At 40.6% G+C, this 17249-nt stretch overlaps 1 protein-coding gene across 1 annotated transcript in view; it reads left to right on the top strand.

Moving 5' to 3' along the window:
* MBOAT1 (membrane bound O-acyltransferase domain containing 1) overlaps positions 1-16448 on the top strand; it is a 32738-nt gene extending 16290 nt beyond the window's left edge. The window contains exons 6-13 of the mRNA XM_009585582.1: positions 420-474; positions 3239-3422; positions 5069-5261; positions 8421-8524; positions 11299-11363; positions 12714-12846; positions 14069-14220; positions 16316-16448. Of these exons, the coding sequence (XP_009583877.1) occupies positions 420-474; positions 3239-3422; positions 5069-5261; positions 8421-8524; positions 11299-11363; positions 12714-12846; positions 14069-14220; positions 16316-16448 (1019 nt within the window). The remainder of the gene's footprint in view (positions 1-419; positions 475-3238; positions 3423-5068; positions 5262-8420; positions 8525-11298; positions 11364-12713; positions 12847-14068; positions 14221-16315) is intronic.
* Positions 16449-17249: the final 801 nt, after the last annotated feature.

Below are 17249 nucleotides of genomic sequence, written 5' to 3'. Positions count from 1 at the left end.
AATGCTCCATTTCTCACCAAGGAGCCAGCGGGAGGCTTGTGCTTGAATGAGCCAGCAGCTTCTGGGAACAGAGGTTTTTCCAACCCAGGACTGTTAGTAGGGGCTGCGGGGGGTCGCTGCCAGTTAGTGGCATTGCGAGTTGCATTGTGTGTGGGAATACTATGGCTGCTCTTCTGAAAGTGTAGCAAGGGTGAGAAAGGGGGAAAGAGGTAAGAAACTGGGTAAAGAGGTAGGGTAGAACATGAATGTACTTGACCTAAAATTTAGGAATTGAGCTGTATTACAACTGCCTGTGACAAAGAAATCTTGAAGCTTGTGGCTTTAGAAAGTTATCTGTGGGATGCAAACGTAAGGCTTTGGGGATAGCTTTCACTGTTTGGCTTTTGGAAAGATCTAATGTGACTTTTCTTTCTCTCTAGGAATAGGGCGACAAGCTGAGGAACTCACTGCTGAGCAAAATCGGCTTGCTGTAAAGTAAGAATTTAATTCCCCTAGTGATTTGTGTTTAATTTCATCAAAACAAGTTTAGGGTTTGGGGGTTTTTTGTTCTGTTTTTTTTCCTCTGCAACGTCAGAACCAACTTAGTGGCCTGGCCATGAAAATGTTCCCTGCTTCTTTCTAGTCCGTGATAAGCCAAAAGTCCTACCTGTTTTTCAATTTGCTTGAGCAGTTTTGTTTTTGTAATGCTGATGTCAGTGCCCTCCTTACACAAACATAGATTCTCTGCTATATTCCTTATTTCTTCAATCCAGGACTTCTGCCTTTATCACCCTGTGCTGGTCAGTAAAGCACGAAAGTACTTGGCAACATCTCATTGACTTAAATGTATACTCCACATGCAAAAAAACTAGTCTTCATTGAATCAACTCTTTTATATTCAGGCTAAGACTGTACTATATGGACTTTTTGGCTATGTCTTTGTCCTATCTGTGATATGTTATTTTTCCAAGTAGGATACTCCTCCTCTGTCAGCAAACCACTGCATAGTAAAAATCCATTTTGGTTTGACTCTGATATTTCAAGCACTACTTTTCTTTGCCATAACTTTTGGACACTGAAATTTTATTTTTCCTATCTCCCTCCATAATGTTAGTACTCCTAGTCCTTCACATTATGTGACTAGTCTTCTCATTTTTCAGAGGGAGACAGCATGTTGATCATATGTTTGAGTGCCTTTTTTTTCTATTTTGTCTCTCAATACAAGTGCAGGATGCAGGTGATTTCCCCCCCCGCTTAAGAAGAATTAGTGTTACAGAATTAGTCTTAGAACCATAACTACTTTTCACCATGAAGCATTTGCTTAAGGCCAGGGAAATTATTTCCTTCATTTCCAAGGCAGAAGATTCAACCATCAGAAAATCTGCCCATGAGCTTCTAAAAGTAAGAAGGGAGTAATTTCTTGAAAAGCAAAAATCCTGTAGGGAGACTCATATAACTTTTGCTGTGACCCATAGCTTTGTGTCTATTTTTAAAGCTCACAACATAATGTTTAACTGCACTGGGCCCTTGTGACCATATGATTAATTTTAGTCAAATTCTCACCAAACAGGCTTTTTTTTCCTTGTACAGTAGATGAGCTCATAATAGAAAAGTACATGCCAATAGCTCAAGTGTCATTGTAGACAAGTCATAACTGAAGAGTTTTAAATCCCCTTTGGTAATACAGCCTTTTGTCTTCCCTCCTGTTCTTGGTCTGTTTTTGTTTCTCACTCATCCTCTGTACATTCCTTCGTGCATTACTCATGTCTCCCCACCCACCCATATGCAGAATCGAAGTTGAAACTAATGACTTTATTTTTAATCTTACTGTAGAGCTCAGAAGCCCAAATCACGGACTCGATTTTGCAGAACAGAAAGATGAACCTTACCCCAAATTGTTTGCTGCATCTTTCTGTGAAATGCTTTCACCAGAGAACGTATCATTCAGGCATTAACATCTACAATAACCAGCGGGGGGAATGCAGAAAATCCTGGCTAAGCTAACTGTTTATTCAAACTAATTCCACTTCAGAATAAAAGTAGGCAACAGCAAATGTTTAACTGTTGCTTAGTTTTTCTGCTAGAAATTTATGCTTTGGTCTGAAGGAATATTAAGTGGTTTTTGGCTTATGCATGTCCATCTGTGTCTTGGACAGGAAAGCCTTCACACACGGTGCCCTAGTTTCTGTTCTCATCCGGGGACTCCCCGTTTACTTGGATGGCGACTGTTAGGACATTTGTGTATCTCAGTGCAGAATTTAGATGTTGGTGTTTTCAGCCACATAAATAAAGCAAGCCCAACGATTTACAAATTACACTAGCGGTGGGAGGCCTGTGCATCTTTCTTTTCCATCCTACTGATCTGTAGCAAGGACAGTGGATCTTCTTTGTTTTACATCTAATGTAAAACCCCCCAAGGAACTTGTGGGATATGCACTTGCAAAATGGAAATAACAAACACGATGGACTCTCTTTGACTTCCATCTTCAACTGTCTTTTGATTTATGTGTTTTTTCCCCTTAGTTCCTTTTCCTGTTCATGATGCAATACAGGCAATTACTTCCTTTATTTGCACAGTAGGACAGAGTGCCTCTTCATTCTCTTCCTCTGTGTCTCACATCACACTTCCCATTTTTCAGAAGACTGAACTGAAGGGTGGGTGAGAGCTCCTCTCAGGCTGAGAGTCCTGGTCTTAAATGCTCCCTGCCCAGTGGTTTGCATAACAAGGCAAGGTACTGCATTGCACTGCTCGGTGAGACTTGCGTTACTCAGCTTGTGGTCTGCCAGCTCTTACTGGTCCCTGATATGCTGGACAGATGTCCAGAAACAATTACCAGCTTCTCACTCCTGGTACTGCTGGCCTGTTTAAAATGCACAAGTCAATTTGAGAGTGGGTATTTAAATTTATGACTGTTTTTAACTAAAATGTGTCTAGTAATAAGATTACAACTTTTCATATCAGTAGCATTCGTTCACCTGTAGCTTAAGCACTTCCACGTTACCCTTGTTCTGACTGCCATCTGCCAGACATCACCGACGACACAGACATCACTGGGATATAAGAGAGGCTGTGCTTCATCTTCTCCAAAACAGATATAGTGAGCTTTCAGCTGGGGGAACGGTGGTAGGAGAGAGTTGGGGATTGAGGCAGACCGTACAACAAAAAGCATTCGTGAAAGCCTTTGCTGTGTTTTACCTTGTTTTGTTGGGGTTTTTTTTTGTTTGTTTTTGTTTTGTTGTGTGTGGATGATTTTCACAGGACAAGACCTTCTTTACTGGAGTATTTAAGCTATCTCCTCAATTTTATGAGCATCATAGCTGGGCCTTGCAGCAATTATAAGGATTATATAGCCTTCATTGAAGGGAGGCATGTGCACATGAAACTATTAGAAGTGAACTGGAAGCAGAAGGGTTATGACAGACTTCCTGATCCTTCGCCAACTGTAAGTTTTAAAATGACAAAGATTTATTGCAAAGGGCAGGAGAGTACAGCTTTGTACATGATTCTTATAATTAGAAACTAAGAAGAAAAACCATTTTTGGATTATCTTCCCAGTAAACGTTACAGTGGTTTTCTTCTGTGAAGAGGCTGCTGTTTTTATCACAGGGTCAGGGGTGAAGGGGCTAGTGTCTTCCTCTTGAATTCCCCAAATGCGTTTGGCTTGCAAAATGGGTCATTGGTTAATGGGTGTCCTTTGTGCAGCGATGGGAACGGTCTGCAGGTTCTGACAATGATGAGTTGCAGCTCAGCTCCAGGCAGAAGAGGAAAGGTCAGGGAAAAAAAAAAGTCAAATCTCACCAGTAGTGCAGGGGATGGTAGAAGAACATGAATCATGGCTAATCAGAAACTGTAGCTTGTCCAGGTGCATTGCAAGAGAATCTCACACTTTAAGATGACTTGGAGATCATTTTTCACATACAATTAACACTGATTTTATTTTATTTTTTTTTAATATTACTTAAGACCTTATAAAATGACTTTCTTGTAAGGCAGGATAACATAGCATGAGAACCAGATTCCTCTCTCTTACCTTAAGGCAAGACTGAATGTGTAGCTTTGTGAGTGTGTGCAGAATGTCTCCTCTGGAATTGAGTATGTGCCTATACGTTCCTGATTCCTGTTGTGTATGGTTGTATTTCTACTGACTTCAGTGGTGTTACTTCTGATTTACATTAGTCTGACTGAGGTCAGAATAAGGCCTGTATTGTGTTAGATGGAAGTCAGCAGAGAATATTAAAATTTGCATTGTAACTATTTAAAGATAATTGCACGTTAATTTATTCCTGAATATAGAGAGTACATAAAAAGAGTACTTGGGATCAAAAAATGCATTGTTGTTTCAATAATATATTGCACTTCTATTAGTCTTTTGAGAATGTGAGTCAATTTTTACATGGTACCCAAGAGCCAGATTTAACTTTTTAATTATGACTGTATCAAGGAGAGTTTACTCCTGATGTGTGTTTGAAATCGGGCGTCTAACTACTGACATGATTGTCAATAGTGTTAGTATACAGAAAGCTAGGGAGCAGTAATAGAAAACAGTACGGCATAGCAGATACCCTATATCATGGGAAGGTATGCATGCTGTATAAGACAAACGGTTTTTGGACAAGTGATTTTTAGCAAGACCTCTGGATGGTAGCTGGGCAATAAGACCTACTATTGTATTGGATACTGATGGTTTTGGCTTCCAGGAGGAATCCAGTCTTTAGTTTCAGGAGATGACAGTCCATATAGGGAAGATTTCTCCTTTACATGGTAGAGTTTGGGTTTTTGTTTGTTTTCTTTCTCATTTTAGGACCTTCACTAACTGATGTACGAGACTCTTGTGAAGTTCATCACCAATTTTGACTTCTAATTGTCATTTGTACCTATCTATAGATAGTTCAGTAAAACAAATTAAACCAAAGCTTTGACTGTGGCCTTTTCTTTGTTACCTCTTCTAAATTAATTATTATCAACTTTGTCACTGCTAACTTTATTGGTTCTTGAAGCGCATTGGTTTTGTATGTCATGAGTACTGCCTTTTTTTTCCCTTAAGCAAACGTTTCTAATGAATGTTTCATTGTTGTTTGTGCTTTTTAGGGAGCAGTGATGTACAAGCTGTGTATCACACTAGTATCTCTCATTTTATTCTTGACACTTACCAAGAACTTTCCTATGGCATATATTATTGATAATGAATTTCTTGATAAAACACCCTTCTTGTCAAGACTTGGTTACCTGTATGTTGTAACACAGGCAGCAAAACCAAAGTATTACTTTGCATGGACGTTAGGTAAGTCTGGCTACATCACTTATTTTTGTAGGTAGCAAATAAGTTCATAAATGGGAGAGGGGGTCTGAAACATTGTGGGGGGGGGGAAATAAATTAGTCCCTAGACCTGTAGTTCCCATGGGAGATGTACCCGTGTTCCTGTAGGCACTGGACCCCACTGAAGTGGGGAGATGTCAAAAGTTTTCAAAAACGTGCATAAAATCTCTTCTAGCTTGTCTGACATCCCCTGCCTCTGGAACCAAATCTGCTTTTCAGCTTCTTGCCAGTAAAGTCAATGTAACAATTTCCCCTTACTTAAAACTTCGTAATTGTACCAAAATAATTTTTACAGGAATTCTTAGGGGGGAAAAAAAGTTTGCCTCCTCTAAACCTTGATTTTATGTTTTATTCATAATTTGCCATTTATATCAGTGGGGTTTGGAGGTTAAAATTGGTCACACTGGCTCAGGCTTTACAAATATGTTATAATGCAAACAGACGTCTCTCCTCCTGTGGGGCATCTTTAGCACATAGCTCTGTATTAGAAAGCTGTAGTGCTTGTTGGAGGGCTGAAATTAGGCTTTGCCTCTAAGGCACTGTGTGGTCCTGTACACATGTTAGCTTTGAGCCGTCAAGAGAAAGGATTGGAGAACCCTGGGGAAGGTGGGGAACGGAGGAGGTGATGGGAAGGACCCAAGAATCTCTGCAAGGAAAAGGAGAAGAGAAGGAAGAGGGCTCATTAGAGAGAGAAGCAAATTTCTTTTATTGGGAGCCAGCTAGACTGGTGGTCAAAATAATCTTTTTGCATTTTACCTTCTTCCTTTTAGAAGTCACCTTTCCCATCTATGTGTGAGGAGTCAAATCCTTCTAGGCCAGGCTGAAAATTGAGAGACTCAGTTTTTTTGCTGGTGTTACAAGACTTTGTCTGTAGGGGAGATCCTGAAAGCACAGCCAGCAATGCATACACCTGAAACTGAGATGAGTGTCATTGGGATGGAATGGAAAGACCCAGGGAAATTCATTGTGAGGCTGTGATTAAACTGCTGGGAATAAAACTGACAGATCAAAGAAAGACAGCCAGGACTGGCATGTGTAGGATGGGAAAGGCTTTGGGATAAAGAATTGCTTGTTCAGAAACTTATTTTTGTGGGATCCAATGTTAAATTGTTGCTACCATTTTTTTCCGACATTATAGTTAACTAGAAGTCTGTTATCAGAGAGAGAAACTGAACTTGGATTTATGACATGACTAAGCCGTAGAGGTAGTAGAAGTATCTTACAAATAAGGGGTTTTGGGAAAGGCATGCATTGCATACTGGAGGATGAGGCCTCTATAATTCACATTACAAATCCAGGCAGCAGAACAGCAGACCCTTTATCCTTTCGCAGTTTAGCTCCTGGCGGCGTGGCCCAGGGCGTTGTGAAAGTGCCTGCAAAAATGGCTGATAAGCGCTTCCTGTTCTCAGAAAAGGACAGTCACACTATTGTGTGAGAGCTGTGCTGCTGAATTCCTCCAGATCCATGGAAAGACAGAAAATTAGGCTTCTCGCTGCATTAGCGATAGTCATAGGAATGTGGTTGCAAACTTAACTCGGGGCAGTCGATGAAACCAATTCGGGACTGAGTGCCTGCATCCAAGGAGCTGTGAAAGCGATATGCCAGAGCTGTTCAAGTCAGCAGGGAAACCTCTGCTGGGCTTTGCGGAGGTTGGGGTTTTGTGAGCAATTCAAGCGTGGGCAATTGCGATTCTTCCGCACTTCACACCTTGCTCTGCAGACAGCAGCTCAGGAAGCAAAAGGCTGATGGGTCTGCTGTATTATTATGTCCCTGGATTTCTGGTTTCTTGTGTTTGGCAAAGAAATGCTAAGCGGTCCTTAGAGCAAGGGGGAGCAAATCCAGGAGTCCCCCTGCTCTGGGGTGACTCGCAGCTCCAGTCTCTGCGATTGGGCAGGGTCCTATGGGCCAATTTCAGGCAGGGTTGTTGTTTGGTTGTTTTTTTGGGTTTTTTTTGTTTTTTTAAATCAGGGAGAGAATTAAAAACTTGCAGACCTTTCCTTCCACCAGTAAAATCTAGCTCCTTTAGTAAAGTGGAAAAAAAAATGGAAAGTTTCAGGTTAGAGAAGGTTGTTTATTTATTTATTTATTGTCAGTCTTGTTGCTTTTAATTAGGTTCTCTCCCTGGTTTTGTGCTTTGGGATTCCTCCATAAGCTTGTGCCTCTACTCATAGCACTTACAAAGGAAAATCAGTTTTCATTCTTGGAAAAGAAATGCTGATCTTTTTAAAGCATAACTTAACCAGGCTTGTATTTTCTAGATGATCTAGAAGGAAAAGCCTTACCTGTATTTTCACTTTCCTTTATCCTCCAATAATGCTCAGTGTTGGCTGCATCTCATGGCCCAGAGATAATGAATCCCTTCTGTTTTCTTAGTACTCTGAGAGAGGATTTCTGGCAGGGATGCGTTAAAAGCAGGATCTGGAGACCCAGTGATGAGATGGCTCCCAGGCAAGGCTGAGAGAGGAGGTAGTTGACCGGTGCCCTGGGAAAGAGCAAGAGTGCAGCATGTGAAATGCCTACTGTTACCCAAGCTTTTATTTGCACTTAAAAGTATTTACGTCTGTAGTTGAAGTTACTCAGTATTTGATTTGTAGAGATGGTGAGGTACTTAGGGAGGCACTGAGCAACAGGATTAGCAAAAGGCTTTGTCTGCAGAAGTCTGAATGAAAGTCTTAATTAAAACAACCATGTTGGAACTCAGTAGAAATGGTAAGCATGTCTTTGAGATACTACAGTTTTTCTGAATTCTGGAAAATGCTGTGACAACCAGGTACCCTTTTGAGGAAAATGCTAATTCACTTTATGGCAACTCTTGTATATCTATCTCAGATTGATAATAAAGGCAAAATAATGGGAAAAGTGATTTCTATCCATTGTTATTTTATTTTTATTTTATTATTTTATTTCTTCTGGCCAAGGAGTAGCTAGTCTTTCCTCTTGCGGAAATGACTCTTGTGTCGTCTTATAGTAATGACCCTTTGCCCAGAGGAAGCTTCTCTTTGAAAGAGAGGATGCTAATTGCTATAAAGCTTGCCCAAATGTGTGTTTAGTGTCATACTGACTTGTAAGAAAACACAGCTCCTCCAGCAGTCTGATTTGACCCAGTTTGCTTTGACATTGCAGCAGATGCAGTCAACAACGCAGCTGGTTATGGATTCAGTGGAGTTGATGAGAGGGGCACTTTCCGCTGGGACCTGTTGTCCAATTTAAATATCTGGAACATTGAGGTGAGTTAAAGGAGTGGCTGGATTGGCATAATTATAGAGAAATGGGCGTGATAATGGGGAGAAGCTTTGCTGGAAGGAAAATAAGTCCATGCCACCATGCTGCCTCTCTTTAACATGGAGAGGTTTTGTATTTTATCTCCTGGGGAGATAAAAAGCATCTGTCACACAGCCTTCGTCATGCTGTGTATTCAGGTTGCGTTTCTAAATAGTTTATAGAAGGCTAATAAATGATTAATCAGATGTTTAATAAATGAGCAGTCAATTACTGTAGATTGTGGCTGAGTTCAGTGGGTCAATAAATTGCTCGCAGCTATGATTCTCCACCATCTGTGGTGTATTCTGTTTATTTACTTCTAACAGTCTTCCACTTTTGTAACCCAGTTGAGATGGGTGGTGGCAGTGAAAGAGGCCGCCGCAAGTAGGCGTTGCACAGACACTTGCAAGGGCTGGGTCCCTGCACATGCCTGGAGTGCCTCTTGTAAATGGAGACAAGCAAGGGTCGGAGAGATAACAGGTACAAACTGAGCAACCAGAATGGGAACTGGCAGGGCCACATAGAGCTTAGATGGCTGCTGATCTGGAGTTCCATCCAGCAAACTGCACTGTTTCTCAAAACAAGTCACATGTTTCTTGTGACTGCAGTATGCTTTTAACATCCATTAGTCTTTTGTAAGCTATTTATGTCTGTTTGTCTAATGCAAAAGATGGCCAATGTAATTTGTTTGCCCTGAAGAATATTTTGTGAATGCCAGTGGGATGTGAAAATGTTTGTGTCTGACACTGCTTTCTAAAGGCTTCTTTTCTTTAGAAATAGGAGGAGCTTCCCCCTGTAATTCTATAGTTATGATTTTAAAAGGAAAAGCAGATGAAAATAAGTTGACTGCTTTATTGCTGAATGATCTGGAACTAAGTGAATGTGCTTTAATAGCTCTTCTCCAAAATGAAAGAGCCCCTGTAATTCTTCATTGAAAGATGCCAAAAATGGAAGTATCATTATACATTCTCTGTTTCTCAACATCGTTTGTCTTTTTTTTTTCTTTTTTACCTTAATTAATCCTCAGTGTACATCTCTCCTTGAGCGGTACAGAATACACAGCCCAGGAATGCTTTGTACTCCTCAATGACAGCAGCACCCTAGATACCACTCTGAGATCTTGAATCAATATCTGATTCAGTTTTGGGGCAGGAGATGATTCCTACCTTGATGGGATGAGGCAGTTTCTGCTTGAATGAGGAAAGTGAAGTGCAGGCAATGCTCTTTAGTCAAACAAAATTAAAGAAACAGGAGCCTTTGCTCCTCTCTACCCATTGAACTGTAGACCCCTCAAAACTTTTTTCCTTTACTGGTCACATGGGCAATAGAGATCAGGGTGGAGAAATTATTTCCAGGAGCATAAAACACAGTGTTCTCCATTGATTTGATCATGTGCAATGAGAAAAAGGGAGGCTACAGAGACCATTACTTTGGGTCAGCCTTGAACTGTCGCTTTATGCACCAACAACTGTTCTGGGAGTTGAAGTTCAAGTGTGATTGTACAGTGCGTTTTCAGCAGGTATAGCCACCTGCATATGTAAAATTGCTTTAGAGTTGGGAACCTGAGTGCTAAATGTGGCTAGGAAATGACCTGATCTGTAGTAAAGATAAGCACGTGGCAGGAGTTGTGAGGGCATTAAAATGTGACGGGGACTAAATTGATAGCATGCATATTTTGTCAGCCAATGACTACTTTCTCTCTTGGTAATGTAACAGGTAAACTTAAAGGATGCGAAAAGAGAGTGACAATATTAGTTGGAAGAGAAATTATACTTTTCTTGGCTTCTCTTGGTGCAGTAATGCAGTTAAAATGTGGTAGTACTGCATTGGGAATTGCTAATCATTTTAACTCTTTAAACACAGAAGATGAAGTGCTAGCCTTCAGGATTCTGCGCAGAAGTGCAAAAATATCTGCATATTCCTCTTGGAAACCTTTGCCTTTAATCCATCTTTTCAGTGTGTCCTTCTGTTCAGCTGATATGGGAAAATAATGTGGTGTCACTGAATCATGTCCCTGCTTAGTGAGGAAGTCCTCGGAGGTTTCTGTCAGCAGGCGAGGAAAAAGGGGGAGCAGGGATGGGGAACCACCAGAGGTGAAATTGACCAGGATTAGGGGAACTGATGCTGAACGGAGTCCAGCAGTCCCCTAAAGCTGGGAGAACTGGTGCTGTAAGGAGGTACAGGTGGTTCTTCCAGGACCCCAGAGTCCACTCTGGTTTCTCAAGCTGGGCAGCGGGCTAAGAATTGGCTTCTAAATTTAGTCCTAAATTTTTTTGTTCATGTTTTTCAATCTTCCCCCTTCCTTCTCCAAATAATAATGCATTTCTTCTAGTTTTTATAACACTTTGTTTTAATAACACTCTACGGAAGTCCAGACTGCGTAATGGGTGGCAAGATATCTCTTCCAAAAATGAAGCTGTTTATGAGCTGAAAGGAAGGCCAAGCATTTAAAACAAGAAAGCTTTTCAGATTTCCCATAATTTGAAAAAGAACCAAGCATTGTATTTAATTTTACAAAACAAAGTGAGATTTTACAGCAAGTGCCAAGTGTTAATGGTGAGCAATCAGCCTAGTTAATGTCCCTCCCAAAACATATTAGTATAATAATGGACTGTGGCACAGTCTTCACAACAGTTAGCTACTAGAATTAATATTTTCCATGTATCACCTCTCTAATTTAAAATGCAAGTATTATTTTACAGGTTTCAGTGCTAACATTTCATGTGAACTTCTTTCTTAGACTGCAACGAGTTTTAAAATATACATTGAAAACTGGAATATTCAGACAGCTGCCTGGCTAAAACGGTAAGAGTAATGAAACAGTAATGTGCTTTTGAGACCCCAAAATTCTAGATGGCCTGGAAAAACACTGACTGGTGAATCTCATAAATGTATAGCCTCTTGTCTGTCTTTATTTCCTGTGTCTGTAACAGTTGGTGGTATACAAGGGTATTTGGTGCTGTAAATTTTTATTGCTGCAAATGTAAAAGGCCCACATTTTGTACAGGATCAGCAAAACCATCAACGAACTGTTCAGATCTTTCATAATAAAAAGTCATAGCATTTTGATGGCATCTTTTAGGCTGTTGTTTGCCTCCATTATTCTTGCTGTACTTCTCACTTTGCTATGTTATGTTTCCATGCGTACTACTACTGGAGGCGAGCCTTGTGTCACTGGGATCCAGTTCAGCTAGAACTGGAGAGAAGTCACAATCTTCAGAGCCCCAGTGTAGTCCAGTTTGGAGTTACCAGAAGATGCTTGCTAGGGACTCCCTATTTAGGATACGGAGAAGAGACTTAAAGCACTGACAGGATCTGATTTTAACACATGCCTGTTAAGGCACATATAAATACTAGCATAAGTCCAAATTTTGTAGATTGGACTGTCTCCCGTTACTAATTACACTTTTTGGCTCAGCGTACAGTCAATGCGGTGTCTGAAATGCAGGCACAGATTTATTGTAGTTATCATGATATTTTTAAAAGTCAATGTGTACTTTTTTTCATGACTCAAATGATGTTCCTGGTAAGAAGTGCATTATCTTGACTCGTTTCTTCGGAACACAGCATTTCAGTTAAAGCTCAGATAGCCAAATAGACCAGTTAGTGTGTTCTTGAACTGATGTAATTCGCTTGCATCTTTGGAGTAAGATTTTGGGCTGCTAACGTTAGCAGAAATCCCCTGCTTTGCAATAGCTTACAACATTCCCTGTTGTTCCCAGCATCTGCCAGATAACAGCGCCTAAAAATACCTCTGTTCACCAGTGAAGGGTGGGGTCATGTCTCTTTGTCCTTCGACTGGCTCTTGATCTGCCATCAGAGTTTTGAAGGATAGTGTGTGATTTCAGATAGAGGTATAAAGATGAAAGAGAAGTTTTGCCTGCCATTTGCCCTGTTACTTATTTAAATGCTGTGAGCACTGGAAATATTTGTGCAGGCACTCTTTGGATACTCAGTGCATAAAAGCATGCTTGCTCTTTCCATCTAACCCTCCATCTAAATGAAGGGAGAGTGCCTCATGCCCTCATCTGTAAAGGAGGCAAGATAAGGCCATTAAGAAAACAGAATAAGACCTTAAAAACGGAGAAGGGTGTGAAGTGGTGTCGATTGTTCAGTTGTATTCAGCGTCTTCTTGTTTTGTTTTCATCTTTGCAGCGTTTGCTATGACAGAGCTCCCTGGTACCCTACGGCTTTAACGTTTATCCTGTCGGCTCTGTGGCATGGTATCTATCCTGGATATTATTTTACATTTCTCACTGGAATCCTTATCACACTCGCAGCCAGAGCAGTACGTACCTTTCATTGTTCTCTTCTAGGGCCCATGCTAGATACTATCCAGCTGCCAACTGCAGGGATCACCCTGACACAGTCAAGCAGCTTGTCCCTGCTGTGAGCCCTCTTTCATGCCTTTGCGGGCTTGATGTTCACTGAAACTTTGTTCTGTATTGATGCTAATTACAAAGTACCCCCAGCAGTTATAACCAGCACCAGTTCTGCATGTGCTGCAGTGCTGTCCCTGGCTGTTGGAGAAAATGTTACTTGTGGGTGTACAGTTGGTAGTGCCACCGGCTATGTCCATGCAGTCAAATTAGCTTGCGATTCAAGGCTAAGCTTGGGTTCAGACCTCTGCTAGGTCATGTTGGAGTCCAGACTTCTGCTACGTCGTGTTGCTTACGTGCTGGCATGTAATTGGCTCTGGGTCCAGTTTTTCATAAGAAGCTGTTATGGGTTGAGCATTAGTCCAAACTTGAACTCTTCCATGTGGATGTAAGTGATGCAGTAAACTAGTCTCTGTGTTTATCGGCCTCATCTTGGGTAGAGTCACCAAAGACAGATGTTTTTTTGGGTCTCACTGTTGTTAAATTTATCACTACTGATCTTTTGGGCTGAACCAGCCAGTTGTGCAGGGCTGGGAAGCACCACGGTTGTCTTTCAGAGTTTGACTATGGATAAGCAACCATCTCAGTTTGAAAGGTGAATTAAACTAGTGATCAGTATTAACTGCTATGGCTAGAGCAGGTTGCTGAACATGTGGTCTTAACATGTGCTTTGCCTCTCATTTATGAGGATTTCATAGATGTGACGCTAAACCAAAATCTATAGAGAACAGAACACGCTTGCAGGTATAAACACGTATTTGTTCATTTAAAGTAACTTTGTCTCACCATTGAGAACCAGTAATAAATCAAAACGAGGAGGGAGAAAGATCAAATCATAACAACTCCCCTCCCCAAAGATATTGTGCCAGATACCCAGCTCCCATGATTATGACAGAGGAAATTGGGGGACACTTCTCTCTTTGCCACTGGTTAACTGTTGGATCTTGCATATGCCAGTCAGTACACTTCTGTCTTCCTTCCTACTCTCAGTGCTTCCCAACTGGCGTACAAATTTTTCTGTAATACTAATGCTGACGATAAGTGGAGAGTCATACACTGCAATGTGTCCGCGTGACTTTGCCTAAGAAATGAATTTATATAATTTTCTGTTTACTTTTCCCTGACCTGCAGATAAGAAACAATTGCAGACACTACTTCCTCTCGTCAGTGCCTCTCAAGATAGCCTACGACGTTGTTACCTGGGTTGTCACTCAACTGGCCGTGTGCTATACTGTTGCGCCCTTTGTTATGCTGGCTGTTGAGCCCACGATTAAGTTTTACAAGTAAGTTCTCTCCTCTTGACTATTATTCTCCAGACTGGCACAGGCTTTTGTTAAATAACCCAAACCACACTGAAAGGCAGTTGGCATTTCATCAAATTTGAAAGGAGTTCAAACAGGATGCTTAATAACGTGTAAGGGGTGATTTTTGCACTCCCATAACTTAATGAGATAATCATAATGCCAAGGCAGAGCATTTCTCTTCCACTTCTCAGTCTTTCTGTGTCCTTATGTGACCTTTCACGTATTCAGATTCCTTTTTCAAAACAGTCAAGTCTCCACCATTAACAGTGGCCAAGGCTGGAGAGGTTAAGAATGACATGAGTTGGCAGTAGGAAGAACTCGATGAGAAAAGACCAGGTTTCCAGCTGCCAAGTGAGTAGAACAGGAGAGGTGATTGGTCAGCAGGAGATAAGGAGGGTGCCTGGCAGAGCATTACTTCTTGAAATGAGTATGCTTTTCTTTTTGAATACTTCCATAGGAAGTGAATACTTCCCTAGGTTCCTTAAAAATAAGAAAACACTGGTGTTGCAAAGTGTATTGAATATACTTTAATAAAAATAATTTGAAATAGAGAAATTGAGAAAATAATTTGAAAAGGGAGATTGGACTACGTTGCTTTACTGTTCTTTCATTCCACAGTGAACTGTCAACATAGAATAACAGGTTTTGGTTAAAAAGAAAGACAATTCCCTTCTCTAATATAAAAGACATAAAACTGGTAGTCAAGATAACTGCTGTCAGTAAGTCTGTCTGAAAGGGGTTGAATTCCTGTTTCTTAAAACTTTTGATTTCACCACAGAAACTTACCATATAAAATTGACTCCAAATCTTTCTTACTTTTGATAAGATGCTTTCCCAAGTACCTTGTTAATATCTAATTTTTCTGTCTTTCAAGACAAAAGTAGCAAACAGCAATCAGACCAAAAAAGGAGAGAAATTACTAAAATATTAAACTTGTTTATAAATTTACCCCATGAGTGAAGTTGATTCCCTTTGTACTACAAAAGACCATTTCGTGTAGTAAATATTAATGTCATTCTGTGAGATTACATTGCTAACATCAAAACTACAGAAATAAATATGTATAAAGAACTTGTTAGCACTATGACAGCATCCATGAAGGCAGAAATGTTACTTTTACCAAAGTTCTGAACAAAGAAAATTATTTTCCACACTTGCCCCAAGTTGGGTCATCACCTTAGTATTTTTTGCCCTAGTGACTGTGAACATCGTTAACGCTTAAACTTAGAGACGGTTAGGCAAGGAAATTGTAGGCCTTTGGACAAGGGCATGAATTTTTGGAGCACTGCACACCTAGCAGTTGTCTTAAGCACCTTACAAGGATATTAAGAACTCTGGTAAGAAGCCTAAATGAGACCATAGAAAGGCGCATCTCTGTGGTTAAGAGCTGGACCATACTGCTCCCAAACGTCGTCCTCCCCAAGCTGCCAGAGCCTCATGTAATTGGTTTAAGTATTTTTTATTTCTGTTCAATCTTGTGTATACCAAATTATTTGAAATAAAAATATTTGATATTTAATAAGATATCAAATAAAGATATCTCTGAGTAGTGACCTTTAAAAACACAACCCTTCTGTAAACATCATTACCTGACCTTCCCCAGTTAAAAGTTGAGTGTTCTGATTTATTTCAGATCTCAGCACTTGGAATGAATTTTTTTCTTTCTGTCACTTTTTAAAATTTTTTTAAAACTTGTACAGGTTTTCTGTCCTAAGCATGAAGGATGTTTCTTCATAATGTAGCCTTGTGTACTCTAACATTAAAAGAGAGATGGGCTGAATAAGTCTAGGGTTGAATTACATGGGTTTATCTGAGCTGTCAGACTTTGGATTCTGGAGTTTGTTGATTGATTCCTTGCCTCATTAACATCCATGGCAACATTTTCATCGATGCCAGTGGATATCACATGTGTAGGCTGTGTGAAATTCAAGGGTGTATTTTGTGCTTTCTATGTCAGGTTCATACTTTCTGCATTCATCGCTTAGCCCTAAATTCTGCATGGACTTACTGAGGTTGCACAATTCATGTTATTACCAACAAAAATACAATATTTTCTTTCTGCTTTTTTTCCCAGGTCTATGTATTTCCACATGCACATTCTAAGCATCCTGGTGTTGCTCATGTTACCGATCAGACCTCAAGCCCACTCCGTAAGAAAGCCTCGGAATCAGGCTGTGCAGAACTCTGCTAAAAGCAAAGACAAATGATACCTCCAAAGAAAATTGCCGACGGGAAATCGAACTATCGTATTGGAAATAAACAAGAAAAGTGGGTGGGATGAGGGTCAAAGTACAACAGAAATGGCATTTCTATTGGTTACCTTACTGGACAGGGCAGAAAAGAGCCTGAATTTGACTGTATTTCAAATTATTCCAGTTAACAGGGATTTTACAGGCAACGTTTACAGGCTCATGGGGCATTTTGATTTTTTTAATAAATATTTTTATGAAGTGTTTTTATATATTTAAACTTTTTCACGCAGAGAGGCATTTTTGCTCTTTTACAGAAATATACAATTATTAATCAATAATCTTGTGATTAGAGGGACAAGAAGCAGTTAGTAAAGAGTTAGACCAGCTGCCTGATAGCCTGGTGCTGCGGGCAGCTGGCAGGGGAAGCTTTTCATCTCTTGGCTATGGAGAGAGATGGTGCAAGTAGAAAACTATGGACAAGGGGTTGCCCAAGGTGCTAGCGCTGACTCCTGCCCCAGCAGGGAGAAGGGGGCGCGTGGCTTTCCCCGGCAATCCCAGAGCAGGGACTGCAGCCCGAGGTCGGCAGCAAGGGTGTTTCACATCCTTCAATGTGACACCTCCTGGTAATGAGGGCAAGACAAGTCTCTTGGGAATAGGTGTCTGGGAGCACTGGCAACTGGCTAGGCCAAAATCTAAAGCCAAGTCAAAGCAAAACAAGAAAAAAAAAACCCTTTAGAGTAAAAGAAGGGGCATACAGCCTGTGATCTGTAGGGTTGTGCTTCTCTAATGACGCAGCTGGTGCTCACTGCTACATCA

This window comes from Fulmarus glacialis, unplaced genomic scaffold, assembly GCF_000690835.1.
Source record: "Fulmarus glacialis isolate BGI_N327 unplaced genomic scaffold, ASM69083v1 scaffold21469, whole genome shotgun sequence".
NCBI classification, from domain to species: domain Eukaryota; kingdom Metazoa; phylum Chordata; class Aves; order Procellariiformes; family Procellariidae; genus Fulmarus; species Fulmarus glacialis.
This window is presented reverse-complemented; position numbering and strand designations above follow the sequence as displayed.